The sequence below is a fragment of the Carcharhinus amblyrhynchos genome, unplaced genomic scaffold (genome assembly GCF_965287045.1).
Source record: "Carcharhinus amblyrhynchos unplaced genomic scaffold, sCarAmb.v2.hapA scaffold_42, whole genome shotgun sequence".
Taxonomy (NCBI): Eukaryota; Metazoa; Chordata; class Chondrichthyes; order Carcharhiniformes; family Carcharhinidae; genus Carcharhinus; species Carcharhinus amblyrhynchos.
In genome coordinates this window covers 2965414-2982341 of record NW_027649783.1, presented here as the reverse complement: position 1 = coordinate 2982341, position 16928 = coordinate 2965414, and the positions used below count along the sequence as shown (strand labels likewise).

Here is a 16928-nt window from a genome sequence, read left to right as displayed (position 1 = left end):
AATATTTTTAAGACGCGGGTTGATGGGTTTTTGATAAGAGAGGGGATTAAGGGTTATGGGGAGAGGGCGGGAAAGTGGAACTGAGCCACGACAGATCAACCATGATCTTATTGAATGGCGGGGCAGGCTCGAAGGGCTAGATGGCCTACTCCTGCTCTTATTTCTTATGTTCTTATGTTCTGATGCCCTCTAGTCCTACTGTCCTTTCTGAGCGGGAAGAGCCTCTCCACCTCTATCCTATCCATCCCATTCAACATCTTATACGTCTCAGTTGTACATTTACCTGAGTAACATAACCATCTCAGTAATATTCATATTAACTTAATCGGACACCGGGATTGTGCAGAGCGCAGTGTGAGAGCTGAAATTTGTTCCTCCACATTTATTTTGTATCTTTATCTCTGATTGTCTCTGATAACTCATTTATCAGGTCAGAGACTTGTTTTCCTATTTCAATAGTTTTTCATCAGAAACGAATTACGTCCGATTAAAAAAAAACTCAAATTTGTTAGTGGCAAATTCGCCCTGTTTTACGAACTTGATTGAAACGTGGATACATTTTCTCAATAGGATGGCCAGGAATCGAACCTGGTTCAACTGCTTGGAAGGCAAAAGTTCTGCTCACCACTATTACTCAAACAGTCATTATAATTACAGAAATATCTACGTTGCCGATTTTTCAGGCCTGTTGCCGCGGAAATAAACACTTCATAACCACAACCGCTGCGAGCAGGGCTCGAACCAGCGCGGGAAAACCCCCATGGGATTTCAAGTTCCAACGCCTTAACCACTCAGCCACCGCAGCTACGCGCTTACCGCGGTAATGTCGCCACCTTAGGATGTTGATATTAACTTCATCAGGCACCGGGACAGTGCAGCGCACAGTGTGTGAGCTGAAATGTGTTCCTCGACTTTTACTTTGTATCTTTGCCTCTGAGGGAAAACTCATTAATCAGGTCAGAGACTTGTTTTCCTGTTTCAATATTTTTTTCATTAGAAACGAATTACACCCGACCAATGAAAAAAGAGAAATCTCTATTTTATTTCATTCCTGGCAAATACTGTTTTTTCTCCACTTGGGTTAAAACACAAAAGGCCGCGGATTAGAATCTAAATAAAACGTCAATACGATAGCCGGGAATCGAACCGGGGTCAACTGCTTGGAAGGCAGCTATACTCACCACTATACCACCATCGCACCGGCAGTTAAAACGCACCTTATTTTTATCATTTATAATTACGAAACTACCTTATTTGTTGATTTCATCAAGCTTGAGGTGTGTCCACAGCACAGTTTGGAAACTGAACCTGTCTTATCTCGTTTTTCTGGACAGTTTAAACCACCTGTTTTACTATTGTTTCTGACTGGGAAATCATTGTTTAATTTTGGGGCCTGTTCTTTCAGTTAAACAACTGAAAGCAAATTGAAACTGGATTTTCCATTAGAAACACACTGTTGATGAGAATCTTTAGTGAATTTTATTTCAGGAATGTCCACCTACTGTTGGGACCTGCGATAACTAATTAAATAAATCACCACTCTGATGGTCAGGAACTGACCCTTGGTCAAATGCTCTCACAGTCACCACTCCATCACCATCGCTCATCTGGCTCTGTCACCCACTCTGTAAGAAAGTCCAGCTCTGACAGTGAATCTGGTTCCCTCCAGGTCCAATCGGAGGATGGTCAGAAACTGTCACTGTCAGAAACTCCATTATCAGCGAGTGTGGGATGGTTATTTAACTGGCTGTCACTGGTTGGTGAGGTTGTGATTTACTGTTACCTGTCAGTGCCGGAGAAACAAATAAAACAGGAAATCTAGAGACTCCGAGAGCAGATAATTTGTATTTTCACCCTAAACAAACACAGTGATGTCTGTAATCACTATAATAACTGAAAATAAAAATAGAATTGGTTCTTGCCGCGGAATCTGGTTAACAGATGTGGTTCTTCACCACATGGACTGCAGCGGTTCCAGAAGGCAGCTCACCCCCACCTTCCCAAGGGTAATTAGGGATGGGTAATAAATGCTGACCCAGACAGAGACACCCACATTCCATGAATGAATTGAAAGACAATCTGCGGGGAGCGGCCCTCAGAGTGTTTAACAGTTACTGAGGTGAAAAACTCTAACTAACCCCCTGGAATCCGGAGCAAAGGCCGGAAGGAGGAGAAATTCCGTCCTGGGACCTTCCATTTGGTGAAAGTTTTGTCCTGTGAATGTGGCGATGTGAATATTGTGGAAGAGAGAGTGTATGAAAGGAGCGGGCGGGTCAGACTAATCCAACTGTGTTTGTGTGTCTGTTCTGATCATGAGATCTCCGAGTCTCTCTTGTGGAAAATAAAACCATTTTTCAATCAAAGATTCCCCCTAATCCCCCTGCTGAGCCCCAGAGTGAGATTTCAAGGCAATTGTTTCGCTAAATGGAAGATTTGAGTGGAAAAGTAGAGAACATGTCAGCTATCGCCTGTGAGAGCGGGATCAGTGCAGCAGGAAAACGGGTTTCAGTGGAAAACGGAGTCCTCAGTTCGAGTGAAACCTTTTCAACAGCAAACATTGGAGTGTCAGAGACATGAAGGGTGTGAGCTGGATGTGTGGAGAGGCGGAATTTGATTGGAATGGGAGAGTTTGTGAGGAGAGAGAAACACAGAGAGGCTGGAGGAGCCGGGAGCTGACAGCAGCTTGTCTCTGCTCCGTCCGCTCTCTGCCTTTAAGTTGCTCTGTGCCGCCACCACTGGTTTCATTCCGGATCCAGTTCTGACTCTCCTGGCCCAGATTTTCCAGCCACTCTCGGATATGACTGAAACTGCAGCCGCCCAAACGGCTCCTCCAGCCGCTCCCGCTCAGGTGAAGTCTCCCAGGAAGAAGAAGGCGGCTCCCCGATCTGCCGCTCCCAAGTTAGGCGAGCAGATCCTCAAGGTGGTGGCGGCTTGCAGCGATCGCAAGGGGATGTCCCTGGCCGCCATCAAGAAAGCTTTGGCCGGCAGCGGAGTGGATGTGGGGAAGCGCGGCTCCCAGATCAGGTTAACTATCAAGAGGAAGGTGGAGAAAGGCTCTCTGGTGCAGACAAAGGGACAGGGCGCCTCCGGCTCCTTCAAACTGGCTAAGAGGGAAAGGCAGGGCAAAATGGGAAAGAAGGTGAAGAAAGCCACAGGCAAGAAATCTTTCGTGAAGAAAACAGCGGCCAAGAAGGTGACAAGAAAGAAAGCCGCCGCCAAGAAACCCGCAGCCAAGAAAACTCCAGTGAAGAAAACTCCAGTGAAGAAAACTCCAGTGAAGAAAACAAGCAGCAAGAAGGCGGCAACTCCAAAAAAGGCGCTGAAGAAAGCAGCCCTGAAGAAAAAGTTTCCTGTGAAGAAGGTCACGGGCGGAAAGTCGGGCAAAAAAGTGACTAAAGCGAAGGCCAATCCCAAAGGGAAAGCAGCAAAAGCGAAGAAAGCCTCAGGAAAGAAGTGAAACAACCCGAGAGCAAATTGGAAACCTCTGAAACCCCCCAAAGGCTCTTCTCAGAGCCACCCACATCTCTCAGGAAAGAGCTGATCCCGCAAGAAAATGATTCCTGTCCCGCGGGGCCCGGCTCATTCTCAATAGAGATCATTTCAAATTCAGACTAAAGCAAAACAACTGCAGATGCTGAATTTCATTGAGAATTTCACATTTGTTCAATCGCCACTTTCTCTCAGAATAAAGCTGTCTGGTAGATTCAGTGTGAGACAGGAACACTGGCGGCGAAACACCGCATTCCCCACTCATTTTTAATCCAATCCCTGCAGGGAGGCCAATCGGCCCATCGAGTCTGCACCGACCCACAATCCGGATCCCCCATTCCCCTATTTATTGACCCTACTTCCCCCCTGACACTCCGGGACAATTCAGCATGGGCCAATCAACCTCACACACACCGGGGGGAAACCGGAGCACCCGGAGGGAGCCCAGGGAGAATGTGGAAACTCCACCCAGACAGTGACCTCAGCCGGGAATCGAACCCAGATTCCTGGCGCTGGGAGACGGCAGTTCTCAGCCCAAAAGTCAGTGTCAGGAGTGGGATTCGAACCCACGCCTCCAGAGGAGACTGCGACCTGAACGCAGCGCCTTAGACCGCTCGGCCATCCTGACTCCCTTCACTTTAACACAGGGAGATTTCCCCCAAACAGCTTCAATAAAGTGTTTGGAAACAGCTGGAAGCGGATGTGGGGGAGGATGTTACTGAGGGAGATTCTTGCTATAGAATAGACTGTGTTTCGGTGGGAATATTACTGACTGGGAATTATACCAGGAGCAGGTTTAAAAACACAAAAGGACAAAGTCACCACCTTAACTCTGTCTCTCTCTCTCTTCACAAAAGCTGCCGGATTATTTGCAGCATTTTCTGTTTCGATTCCAGATTTCAAAGCTCCGGGTTTGTGGAAACTCTTGAGTGTGAAGGGCGGCTCTGGAAGGGTTTGTGTGGGGAGCTGGCTTTCGTTTCCATTCTTAATAAACGGGTTGAAATTGGCGGTTGCAGAAACTGGAGGTGGAGCTGAAAGATCAGGGGCCGTTCTGTGTGTGTGTGTGTGTGTGTGTCAGGCCGGCTCTCTCCTCCCTCCCGCTCTGGGTTGAATCTTCACTCTGTCTCCTCCCCCCTCTCTGCTCTCACTCCGCCTTTCTCAGTCAGGTCGGGGCGGCCTGTATAAAAGGAGCCTGAAAGAGTTCCTCTCTCTCAGATTGGACAGTGATCGGAGTGAAGAATCCATCATGTCTGGCAGAGGGAAAGGAGGCAAAGGACTGGGGAAAGGCGGAGCCAAGCGGCACCGCAAAGTGCTCCGTGATAATATCCAGGGCATCACCAAACCAGCAATCCGCCGCCTGGCTCGCCGTGGCGGGGTCAAGCGGATCTCGGGCTTGATCTATGAGGAGACTCGCGGGGTGCTGAAGGTTTTCCTGGAGAATGTGATCAGGGATGCGGTCACCTACACTGAACACGCCAAGCGCAAGACGGTCACTGCCATGGATGTGGTGTACGCTCTGAAACGCCAGGGCCGCACTCTCTATGGATTCGGCGGCTGAACAACTCGACCCTTTTCCAGCCAACACACAACAAAGGCTCTTTTCAGAGCCACTCACCGCCTCACAGAGAGAGCAGTGACCTGGGGACGGGGGGGAGCTGGGACAGGCTGCTCAGTGTTTGAGATGCAGCTTTGCTTTGTTTAGGTTCCGGTGCCGGGAAATCACCCAATTGAACATTTCATTGGGAGCAGGATTGTTGTTGAAATGTTTCAGTGGATTGTCTCAGCAGCCCCCAGTTGACATGTGCCCTGAGTGAAAGGCCACCTCACTCCCTGTCTAATCACTCAGTGTTTGGATAGAGTTTCTAAAAGCTTTCTCTGGAATAGCGGGAGTTTAGGAGCAGCAGCCGGTGAATCGTTCACTGGAACCAGTGCCAGTTGTGATGCTATTTGCCCCCCAGACGGTTGTTTCCTGCACTGAAGCTGACAGGCTTTGGGAAACTGCTGAGTTTCCGCTCAGTCATTCACAAAACCCGCAATTCCCGCAGTTTGAGCCGCTCCAACCCCCAGCCTGCTTCTGATTGGCCATCCTCCCCGCATCTGAACCAATCGCACAGCATCGAATGTGAACATTGAGCCAATCATTGGCTTCGACTGTCAACCGGCAGGAATTTTGAATGGGGGGAAATGGCGCCAATTTCAGCGCGGGAAAGGGAATGGAGACAAATTCTTAACTTCTCAACAAGAATAACATCTCTATTAATATTCTGCTGTAAGATTATTTTACAAAGAGGTTTCCTTTGTGAACATTTGTCCGCGGCAAACGGCTCCATTCAGGAATGTCAAACGGGACAAATATGAATTCACTCTCTGTAACAAACAACAGACTCAATCCCTTTCACACCGGCTTCAGGGGGACACAGAGAAGACACAGATTTCTCATCCTTTCCCCTGAAAGCGGCACAAGCCACAGGCGGAGGGGAAATCTGAATGGGCTGGAGAGGGAAGGGGCAGGGATCGAGTGGAACAGCGGCAGATTCTGGGAATGAACAGCCCAGAGAGCGGGGAAAGGGTCTAAAACACCAAGTGGAGGGAGATGGATTTCAAATCTTCAATGTTTCTGGTAATTAAGGACGGAATGAAGTCTTATTTTATCCAAACGGTTATTTCCTGCACAGAAAGTGGAGTAATTTCTGGAAGGGGCGGTGAAGAAAACAAGTGAGGCGATCAGAACCTGAGTTCCAGACATTCATTCCCTGCTCAGAGTTTGATTGAAACTTCCTGGGCCAATTCCCGCTGGGGGGGCGGTTCCTCACAGAGTTTAAAAAGGCGGCTGCAGCGCAGACTCTGGATTAACAGTCTGTGTGTCTCAGATTGTGCTGAATCCGCTCAGAAAATGGCCAGGACCAAGCAGACAGCGCGCAAATCGACCGGAGGGAAAGCTCCTCGCAAACAGCTGGCTACCAAAGCGGCCCGGAAGAGCGCTCCAGCCACGGGCGGAGTGAAGAAGCCTCATCGCTACAGACCCGGCACTGTGGCTCTGAGGGAGATCCGCCGCTACCAGAAATCCACCGAGCTGCTGATCCGCAAACTGCCCTTCCAGCGCCTGGTGCGAGAGATCGCTCAGGACTTCAAGACAGACCTGCGCTTCCAGAGCTCGGCCGTCATGGCCCTGCAGGAGGCCAGCGAGGCTTACCTGGTGGGGCTCTTTGAGGACACCAACCTGTGCGCCATCCACGCCAAGCGAGTCACCATCATGCCCAAAGACATCCAGCTGGCCCGCCGCATCCGCGGGGAACGCGCCTAAAACCCCGGCTTCAGCACCAAGAACAACAACGGCTCTTTTCAGAGCCACCAACTCGACACATGAAAGAGCTGCCATCTCCTGTTAACCAATCTAGTCTTTCAATTCCCGGCACAGAATCTTCCCAGGACTCTGAAACCTCTCCATCTTACAATTAACTCTCCGTTACATTGAGCTCTCTCCAATCCTTTGATGATTACAGCCAAAACCATCCCGTTAACAATTCTACCGCAATTTAATTTTAAAGTGGTTTTATTAAACCTGCCATCATTTCAGTTTCCGAGGAATAATTCCGCAAATCCACTTTCTCCGCACATATTTGGAGTGAGGATTGAGAATTGTGTCAGTCAGGGTCAGAATATGAACCATGTCTCAAACAGTAACCCCCTCACACCGATATCACCATTACAGAAACACTTGTACATTCGGACAGACAATAATTAACACTTTTCCAGATACAATGACTGGTTTTGAAAGCTGATGGGCTGCAGATGACTGTCCTCACAGACTGTCACACTTTCAACAATTATATTGGAAATCGGATCATTTCAGTTCACTGGGACGGTTCCCCCAATAAACAGCAGAAACATATATTAAAATATTCTATGTCCACAGGGGAGAAAAGAGTTCAGCAGCAGAGATCACAGTTCCACAGCAGAGATCACAGTTCCACAGCAGGGAGCACAGTTCCAAAGCAGAGAGCACAGTTCCACAGCAGAGAGCACAGTTCCACAGCAGAGAGAACAGTTCCACAGCAGGGATCACAGTTCCACAGCAGAGAGCTCAGTTCCACAGCAGAGATCACAGTTCCACAGCAGAGAGCTCAGTTCCACAGCAGAGATCACAGTTCCACAGCAGAGATCACAGTTCCACAGCAGAGAGCTCAGTTCCACAGCAGAGATCACAGTTCCACAGCAGAGAGCTCAGTTCCACAGCAGAGGATCTATTTAGAAACAAGGAAGGAAAATTAAACAAGAAGAAGTAGGATAGAAAAAGGAGATATCCTGGGATTGACATGAATGATCAGTCAGTCCATTCTCCTTTGCCTGTGTGCGATCTTGTGTATCCTGACTGTCTCTCGCTTCATCTCTCTGTCTTTCTTTGTGTTTTCTATTCTTGGTGACAGTGGAATTGTGGCGCCGGGGGAGCAGCCGAGCGCATGCGCTCCAATGATGAATGCGGAAGTGAATCTGTGTGACGCATTAATACCAGCTGGCAGGTGATTGGGATTGTGGAGCAGAGTGGCGCAGCGGAAGCGTGCTGGGCCCATAACCCAGAGGTCGATGGATCGAAACCATTCTCTGCTAGTAGCTTTTTAGCAACAGCAAAAATTATTCCTTAGCGGCTCCTTCAAAATGATTTGACATTTCTGTCCAGGGTGCAGTAATTTTCTTCCGCTTCTCGTTACTAGTTAACATTTGAATGAGTAACAGATCGCTGAAATGTCATTTACTCACAAACAGACACAAGCTGTAAATGTTGCAAAGATACACAAGCCGAGGGCTTCCCCTTCCAGCCCGTTTCTCCCAAACAGCTGACACAGGCGTGATGATCCGAATGATCTTGAATTATTCACTATCACTCTCTGATTGTCCAAATTGAAAAAAAATCTACTTTTTTAAAAACGAAAACAATCTAGTGAAGTTTAGACATATTAGCTGCACTATTTCTGATCTACAGGGCACCCTGCAGTCAGTCACCATGCTGAGATGGACAGCAGCGTCCTCCCTGTGACATCTACTATCGAGAAGGACCAGAATATCAGCACAGCAGAAACAGCATCAGGTTAAAGACATAATTAATCATTATTTGGACAGAAAACACTATTTTTTTTTCTAAATTACTGATTTAAAACATGAAATTCAGCTCCCACAATCACCATAAGCTGAGGAAGTGAAGTTTCAGGCTTGCATTAGACACACATTGTATGAAATACTTTTTTCAGTCTCCCTCTGATTGTTTCTTTGATTCGCCTGTTCATAGCTGAAGGATTTTAACGTGTTCAGTTTAGAACACATTTCATCTTTCTCGGCCTTACTTAAAGTTAAAACTGTAACCTGTGAGTGTCCTTTCTCCTCACACTGAGTGCCTGCCTCTAACATATTGTGGTCACTCAGTACTTGATGTTCATTTACTGTCAGATTATTAATTAATCCTGCTCTCTCCTCATTACTGAAATTAGTGGAACCTTTTGTCTTGTGCTTTCCAAAGCAGGGTGGAGGGCAGGAGCGATTAAGTAATAAAAAACAATTTGCTGCAAGGCTAAAGGGAGTGGGAAAGGATTAAGTAACAACACACAGAGATGTGTCTGAAGGAGGTGTGAATGGAAGAATGATGAAGAGCTGCCAGCTGAAAGCAAAATCAAGAGAAAATATAGATTAAAACCAAAAACCAAAACAAAATGGAATCAATTATGACAGTTACTATCATATTTGAAATACGGATAGGAGTCAGGCCATTCAGCCCCTCAGTCCTACACCATCGTTCAAGAAGGGGAGGCGATGGTCTAGTGGTATTATAGCTAGACTATTAATCTGGGAACTCAGCTAATGTTTTGGGGGCCCAGGTTTGAAACTCTCCACAGCAGGTGGTGGAATTTGATTTCAATAAAAAGTAATTTGAAAATAAGAATCCAGTTTTGATGATGGAACCATTGTTGGAAAACCCCATCTCATTCACGGATGTGCTTTAGGGAAGGAAATCTGTTGAATTTACCGTGTGTGGCCTTCATGTGACTCCAAAGTGACAACAATGTCTTGACTCAATATGTGGATGGGCAATAAGTGCAGGCCAGTGATACCCATGTCCAACAAATGGGTTCAAAAAGATCATAACTAAGGTAATTGTGACTGCAATTCTACTTTTCAAACTTTTGCAGCAACCCTTGACTCCTTTGTATAATCTGTCTAATTCAGCCTAGAACATATTCAATGATCCAGCCTCAACTGTTGTCTGGGAAAGGGATTCCACTGACTAACGATCCTCTGAGGTGAGATGAGAGTGACTACCCTTGACATCAAAACAGGATTTGACTGAGTTAAACATCAAAGATCCTCAGCAAAAGGAAAGTCGATGGGAACCATGGAAACCTCTCCACTGGTTGGAACTTTATCCAGCATAAAGCAAGATGGTTGTGGTGGTCAGTCATTTCATCCTCAGGAGATCATTTCCCCAGTTTGTCAAGTTACTGTCCCAGACCCTTCCACCATAAGGTCAGAACTGGAGATGCTGACTGATGACTGTGGAATGTTTAGCACCATTCAGGACTCTTCAGTTACTGAAGTCGCCCATTCCCAAATGCAGCAACAACTGGAGAGTATCCAGGCTTGGGCACGGAATGGCAAATAACAATCACACCACACATGTCCCGGACAAAGACCATTTCCAGCAAGAGAGAACCTAACCATTGTCCCTTGACATTAATTGAAAATGTATCACTGAATCATCAACTATCAATATCTTAGTGATCACCTTTAACCAGTAACTGAACTGGGCTAGCAATGTCATACAATGGCTACAAGGCAGCTCAGAGACACATGATCCCATAGTGAGTAACAAAGATCCTGACTGCCAAACACTGTTCACCATCTACCAGGCACAAATCAGGAGTGTGATGGATCAATCTCCACTTGCCAAGTGGTTTGCCACCATCCCAGACAAAGCATCCCTCATGATTGACACCCCATCTGCAAACACACATGCCCTGACACACAGTGGCAGCAGTACTTACAACCTTCAAGATGAGCTACTGGAACTCACAAAGGTTCCTTCAGTAGCACATTCCAAACAAACGAACACTACTGTCTAGAGAAAGACAAGAGCCGTTGACTCAGAGGAACACCATTAAATGGACCTTCCCCTCCAAGACACTCACCATCCTCACTTGGAAATATATTGTTCTTCCTTCACTGTGACTGGATTCATTCTGTATCTGTCATTCTCTGGTGCAATATATCTGTATCATATACCATATGTATCTTACATTTTCTGCTGCAGGGTGTATGTTGTGTCTTTGTTTGAGCCTGTGTTTGGACAGGAGTTGAGGAAGGGATTTTGTCTATGAGTTACTTTCTGATATTGCAAGTGAATTTGGGACTCATTCAGAATCTCTTAAGAATAGTGTGTGTGAACATTCAAATTCTGAGCAGGAATAGACCACTCAAGTCTGCTCTGCGATTCTATAACATCATGGCTGATCTGATTTGAACATCAACTCCACACTCCTGTCTAACCTTAGTACATTTTACCTCTTTGATTATCAACAATCTATCTCCAACAAATGGGTCCATTAAAGAGTCCATTTCAGTTACTGTGTGTGTGACTATCAGTCAGTGCTGTTGTATATGAATTTAAACACAATTCTGAATAGGAATATTTCTGGAATCACATGGGAGTGCAGTTCTCAGTATTCTCTGAAATGAGTTTGGCAGATATTCTGATCTGTCACAAAGATAGAATATTCGGGTAGGATTCATGTTTCTGTCTCTGGTACCATACACAATTTGGGGTTCATTCAGCACCTGATTATTTCTGCTGTTGTTTCTAAGAGTGCAAATGATGTGTATTGGTCAGACTGTCATAATGTGTGTGAGTATGGGATCATTCTGAATCTGTTACTGGTACTCAAACTCTGGGATCCTGCTATGTAAGTGTGGTAATCAGATGTAACTTTCAGCGGTTGGTGCTGTATGTGCAGCATGACATTCATTCATCTAACACTGAGCTTTTGTTTGAGAATTATCGTGTATCTGTCAGACTCTATGACACAGTGTGAGTATAGGATTCATCATATGATCTTCATTTTATTTATAAGTTTGGATTCATTCCATATACATTTCCAGCAAAGCAACAGCCCACTGATGTGTAGGTTTGAAGCAAACAATGTGAGTGAGTTTCAGCCCAGCATTAAATCTCTGTCAGTGTGAACACAATTGTGAAAGATAATGTAGTCCTCAATCTGATACTGGATTGCTTTGCAAGTTGCACTCAGGTTATTCACATTGATTTTGTCTGTGACACTCAGTCTGATTCTGAGTAAGAATTTTGACATGAATGTAGAATGGAACTCGGTCTGAAATTCATATACTATCTTCCATCCAGCTCTGCATGAATGGGGAGTTCAGATTAGTTAATAACCTGAAGTTCAACTCATAGTTATCAAATTGATATTGTAACTTTTAATTTCATAATCTGGGTGAACTTTCAACTGGAATCTGAATTTGTATCTCAGGTTATACTCGCTCTCATAATATCTCAATCTGAGAATGTATTTGAGATTAGGCTTTGTATCTAATGTATTTGAGAGTTCACAAACTGGGGCTTAATACAGCCACTGTAAACCTCTGATGTGGATGGTATTTAACTTGAATCTCAGTACAATATTAAGGTGCATTGTGTAACTTTACCAAAAACCATTTGTGAGTTTTATCAGATATTTAATTTGGAGCAACAGCTGCCCTATTGTTGGACTGACACAGGGATGATCCAATAGTAGGTGAGAATTTGGACTGGGATTTTTGGATCCCCTTCTTAATGGTACTGAGTTTGATTTTATCTGCTGGGATACAGTGAAAGGTATTGCTTCTTGAGTTGTAAAGATAAAGCATACCGTTCATAGAGTACATAAGTGAGAAGGAAAGGAGAGGGTACAGACTGTAACGTTAAAAACCAATTCAGCAGCAGTGGGGTTTGAACTCGACTATCCGGGGTATTGATTCTTATGTCCATTGGATCTGGAGTCCAATATCTCAACCACTCGGCCATCCTGGTACGAAAACTGGTCATGGTTTCGGCACAACATCTGTCTGTCCTGCTGTCTGGGTGTGTGGAACTGATGAGCTGTCTGTGTCTCTGAGCTGTCAGTGACAATGTCCGGACTGTGTGTGAGAAGGAGTTGGCGACACTCTCCGCTGGAACTTGTGTGGAGGAAACATCACGTTTGTTTTGGGTCTGTCAGATATTTCTCTGTGAAAACAAAGTCCATTGAATAACTCCAATCCAGATTGGGGCAGTTTCATCTCTATTAATAATCATTGGGAGCGGTTTGTGAGGCTGCAGCCAGACTCCAGCTCTGATTGGTCACTCTTGTTTCTATCCAATTCTTAACCAATCACAAAGCGAGGGAGTAGAAATGGGAGGTTTTGATTGGTTTACATTTTCAAATGGGAAAAACCCGCCAATTTCAGTGCAGGAAAAATACAAAATAACCGAACGCCTTAATGTTCAGGAAACTATTTCAATCTCACACTTTCTCATCTGTTTATTGTATTTTCCCCTCACTGAATCCTGCCGCTATTTTAGGAACAGTTTGAATGTCTCAATCTCTTATCTGGAACCGGCGGGAATCAGACCCCGCTCAGCAATTTAAAACCGAGCAAATCTCAGCTCAGTGGAAAAGCAGAAACAGAGAGATTCCCAACCAAGCCCCTTCACACAGGCTTCACAGGGACAGAGAGAAACGGCTGATTTCTGATCCTCTCCCCTGAAAGCGGCCGGGAATGTTCCAATGGGAAGTGTGGAGAGAATCCCCGGCCCTATCCCGCCGGTGGGACAGGCAGCTTTGTGTCCGGAGAATAGGGAGGGCCCGGGGGGGAAGCGGATCTTAAAGCGCTGCAATGGACTCAGGTCCTGTGTGTGTACAAATCTCACTGATTCCGTCCTCTGGGAAAACTGTGGAATAAACAGATCAGCCCGAGAATAACCTCTTCATTCTCGCCTTTACACTGTTCCCGGAGCGGCTCCCAGATCTCCCGAAATAACGAACAAATAATTTTATAATGAATTTAATTCCGCTGCTGCCAAACTGTGAATATAGTTATCAGTGAATCTAAAGAATTACCTTCCGATGTGGTATTTCTCCTCATTGTCCGTGACAAATCCCAGACTGGGGTTTATAATCTGCTCTCAGTTCAGTTTGATTGTCCCTTCAATGTGAAAGTGTGTGTAAGGGGCGGGTATGAAGTCCCATTCACAGCATTCTGTAACGGGACAAATCTCTATCCTCCAGAAAGAGATTTCTCATTAACTCAATAAGGGAAAAGACGGCGCAGCTCTTTTACAGAGATTGTGGGGGGCTCTGAAAAGAGCCGTTGTGTTTTGGGGGGTTTCTCAGTCCATTGGGGAGTTTTACTTGGAGCTGGTGTACTTGGTCACCGCCTTTGTCCCTTCCGACACGGCGTGCTTGGCCAGTTCCCCGGGCAGCAGCAGGCGCACGGCGGTCTGGATCTCCCGGGAGCTGATGGTGCTGCGCTTGTTGTAATGGGCCAGGCGGGAAGCCTCACCCGCGATGCGCTCGAAAATATCGTTGACGAACGAGTTCATGATGCTCATGGCCTTGGAGGAGATGCCGGTGTCGGGGTGAACCTGCTTCATCACTTTGTAGATGTAGATGGAGTAACTCTCCTTCCGGGATCTTTTCCTCTTCTTGCCGCCCTTTGTTACCGGTTTCTTCATCACTTTCTTCGCTCCCTTCTTGGGAGCTGGTTTCGAGGTTGCTTTCTTCTCATCAGCCATCTTCAGTTTCACACAGAAATAAAGCAAACCCCTTCCGAGCGCTGATTAAATAGACAGTCCCACAGATCTATGTTAATGAGGAATTGGGAAAGCAATGATTGTGATTGGACATTTTAAAAGTTATTCCACTCACTTCTCAGGGGTTCATTTGAGTGGATACGGAAACAGACCAATCAGATTGAGGGGTTTCCGCCAATCACAAACCTCCTTACTACAATCAGGAAGTACATTTTCCAAAGAATCTCCAGGCCCAGTTTCTCAGTGTGGAAAGGTCCACCGGGAAATGTCCCCTGGCTGTCGGTGTGAGGGACCCTTCTCCACAGAGGGACTGTGCGGGAGTGTGGGATTCCTTCAGGAACTGTGAATCTCTGGTAATGTGTGTGAGTGTGGGATTGACTCACTCTCTGATACAGTGTGTGAGTGTGGGATTTACTCACTCTCTGATACAGTGTGTGAGTGTGGGATTTACTCACTCTCTGATACAGTGTGTGAGTGTGGGATTTACTCACTCTCTGATACAGTGTGTGAGTGTGGGATTGACTCACTCTCTGATACAGTGTGTGAGTGTGGGATTGACTCACTCTCTGATACAGTGTGTGAGTGTGGGATTGACTCACTCTCTGATACAGTGTGTGAGTGTGGGATTTACTCACTCTCTGATACAGTGTGTGAGTGTGGGATTTACTCACTCTCTGATACAGTGTGTGAGTGTGGGATTTACTCACTCTCTGATACAGTGTGTGAGTGTGGGATTGACTCACTCTCTGATACAGTGTGTGAGTGTGGGATTGACTCACTTTTTGATACAGTGTGTGAGTGTGGGATTGACTCACTATTTGTAAGTATGGACTACATTATGTGAGTTTGGAAATCATGCATCTGATTTGATGCGACCATATCTGAGTGTTGGATTCATTCTATATTTGAGTGTTGGACTCACTGTTTACCTGTTGGATAGTGAGGTATGTGAGTGACTGTATTGATTCTTTCCCAGGGAATATAAGGCAGTGCTGATTTAACTGTGCATATGTCACATACACCATGCTGGATTTATTCTGTACTTGTCACTTTCTGGAATTGGATGTAAAAGAGATTCATCCTGTCACTGTCATTCTCTAACACTGTACATCAGTGTGAAATTGATTGTGTGGTTTCTTTCAGTCTGGGCTTCTTTGTCTGAGTGTGAACTTTTCATTCATTGTCAGTGCCTGGTACTGTGTGGGAATGTGAGTTTAACTCTGTACCTGTTAACATCTGCTGCTGTAAGGGTACACGGATCTCATTCTGTATCTGTCAGTCTCTGGTGCTGAATGGATGTGTGGAATTCATTCTGTATCTGTCAGTCTCTGGTAACCAAAAGAAAATATGTGGAAAATCTCAGCAGGTCTGGCAGCATCTCTAAAGGGAGACAAGAGCTGATGTTTTGAGTCCAGGTGACCCTTTGTCAAAGCTTTGACCTGGAGAGAAGGCAGGGGGGGCGGTGGTGGAGAGAAGTGGGGGAGGCAGACAGAAAGGAGAGGCAATATCAAAACCAGGTTCTTAACGGAGAAGGCAATTCATAGACAGATTGTGAACAAGGCCGGGGGACACAATGGCAAGAACTCATTATTCAACATCATTGCTGTTTTCACTCCCAAACCGCTGGGAAGGGGCCTCATTTAGTTCCTATCTCCCAGTGTTTGTTATTATTATTATACAGTGAACAGTGGAAATGTAACTGCACAATAACCATGAGAGCAGCTGTACAAACAAGATCTACTGCAGGAAACAGGTGGGGAGTGGGATGGAGAGGCTTTAAACAGTGGCTGCTTGTTTATTTTTCGATATTTGGTTAAAGTGGGAGCTGGAAATTGATAACTGACCCGTGCAGAAGTTACTGCTGCTTCACACAGCTCAACTCAATCAGCAGTGCACAGATTGGGCTGTTTCTGAATGTCACAAAATTGTTTTAAACTCGCCCCAAACACCCAGTGAGTAAAAGCAGTTTGGTATATTACTGAAATGATCTCAAATATTGTCTGTGCTGAAGGTTTATCCTTTTACCCTGGTTCCTAATAATTGTTATTTGTGAAGTTATATCAACAACTTTTGTATCTTTTATTTCATCTGTTCCTCAGTTTAGTTAGTTATTTTTCTTGTAGCAGGCAGATATTTGAAGGATTCTGATGATTCCTCAGAACAAGCACAATTTGATCAAGCCAGTTCCAACACAAAGCAGTTCCAGGATCATTCACAGAGCACAGAGATACTGCCAACTCATTGGGTTCACTGTCACAAAGAGAAGGATTCAGCCCCACACTGTTTGCAAGATAAGAGACAACTTTTCAATCCAAGAGTTGAACAGGAAAAGAGGATTTATTTTTAATTTCCTTCCCTGCCATTGTGGGACATAGGATCAGGAGTGGGCCATTCAGCCCATTGAGCCTGTACTACCATTCAATCTGATTATGGCTGACCATCTCCTTCCATGCCCTTTCCCCACTCTATCCCCAATTTCCCTTTATGACAGTGAGATTTAGAAATCTGTCAATGTCTACATTAATGTTCACCCTGTGTGTGAACTTTTGCAGCCCTCTGAGCTACAGAATTCCAAAGGTTCACAAAGTTAAGTTAAAAAAGTGCAGAT

The 16928-nt window shown here is 45.5% G+C and overlaps 4 protein-coding genes and 4 non-coding genes across 8 annotated transcripts; 4 read left to right on the top strand and 4 right to left on the bottom strand.

Annotated features, from left to right (window-relative positions):
- Positions 1–721: 721 nt before the first annotated feature.
- Positions 722–805, bottom strand: trnas-uga (transfer RNA serine (anticodon UGA)). Its single transcript has one exon. It is a non-coding gene; the product is annotated as a tRNA-Ser (tRNA).
- A 321-nt stretch (positions 806–1126) lies between these two features.
- On the bottom strand, positions 1127–1198 carry trnag-ucc (transfer RNA glycine (anticodon UCC)). The gene has a single exon. It is a non-coding gene; the product is annotated as a tRNA-Gly (tRNA).
- A 1566-nt stretch (positions 1199–2764) lies between these two features.
- LOC145335902 (histone H1-like) lies at positions 2765–3457 on the top strand. Its single transcript, XM_080181636.1, has one exon. It carries the CDS (start codon positions 2798–2800, stop codon positions 3455–3457), a length of 660 nt encoding a protein of 219 aa, XP_080037762.1. The 5' UTR covers positions 2765–2797.
- A 577-nt stretch (positions 3458–4034) lies between these two features.
- On the bottom strand, positions 4035–4117 carry trnal-cag (transfer RNA leucine (anticodon CAG)). Its single transcript has one exon. It is a non-coding gene; the product is annotated as a tRNA-Leu (tRNA).
- Positions 4118–4735: 618 nt separating this feature from the next.
- Positions 4736–5047, top strand: LOC145335936 (histone H4). The gene has a single exon (XM_080181670.1). It carries the CDS (start codon positions 4736–4738, stop codon positions 5045–5047), a length of 312 nt encoding a protein of 103 aa, XP_080037796.1.
- Positions 5048–6382: 1335 nt separating this feature from the next.
- Positions 6383–6793, top strand: LOC145335903 (histone H3). Its single transcript, XM_080181637.1, has one exon. The coding sequence runs from the start codon at positions 6383–6385 to the stop codon at positions 6791–6793; it is 411 nt and encodes a 136-aa protein (XP_080037763.1).
- Positions 6794–8025: 1232 nt separating this feature from the next.
- Positions 8026–8097, top strand: trnam-cau (transfer RNA methionine (anticodon CAU)). Its single transcript has one exon. It is a non-coding gene; the product is annotated as a tRNA-Met (tRNA).
- Positions 8098–13868: 5771 nt separating this feature from the next.
- On the bottom strand, positions 13869–14327 carry LOC145335973 (histone H2B-like). Its single transcript, XM_080181707.1, has one exon. It carries the CDS (start codon positions 14300–14302, stop codon positions 13916–13918), a length of 387 nt encoding a protein of 128 aa, XP_080037833.1. The 5' UTR covers positions 14303–14327; the 3' UTR covers positions 13869–13915.
- Positions 14328–16928: the final 2601 nt, after the last annotated feature.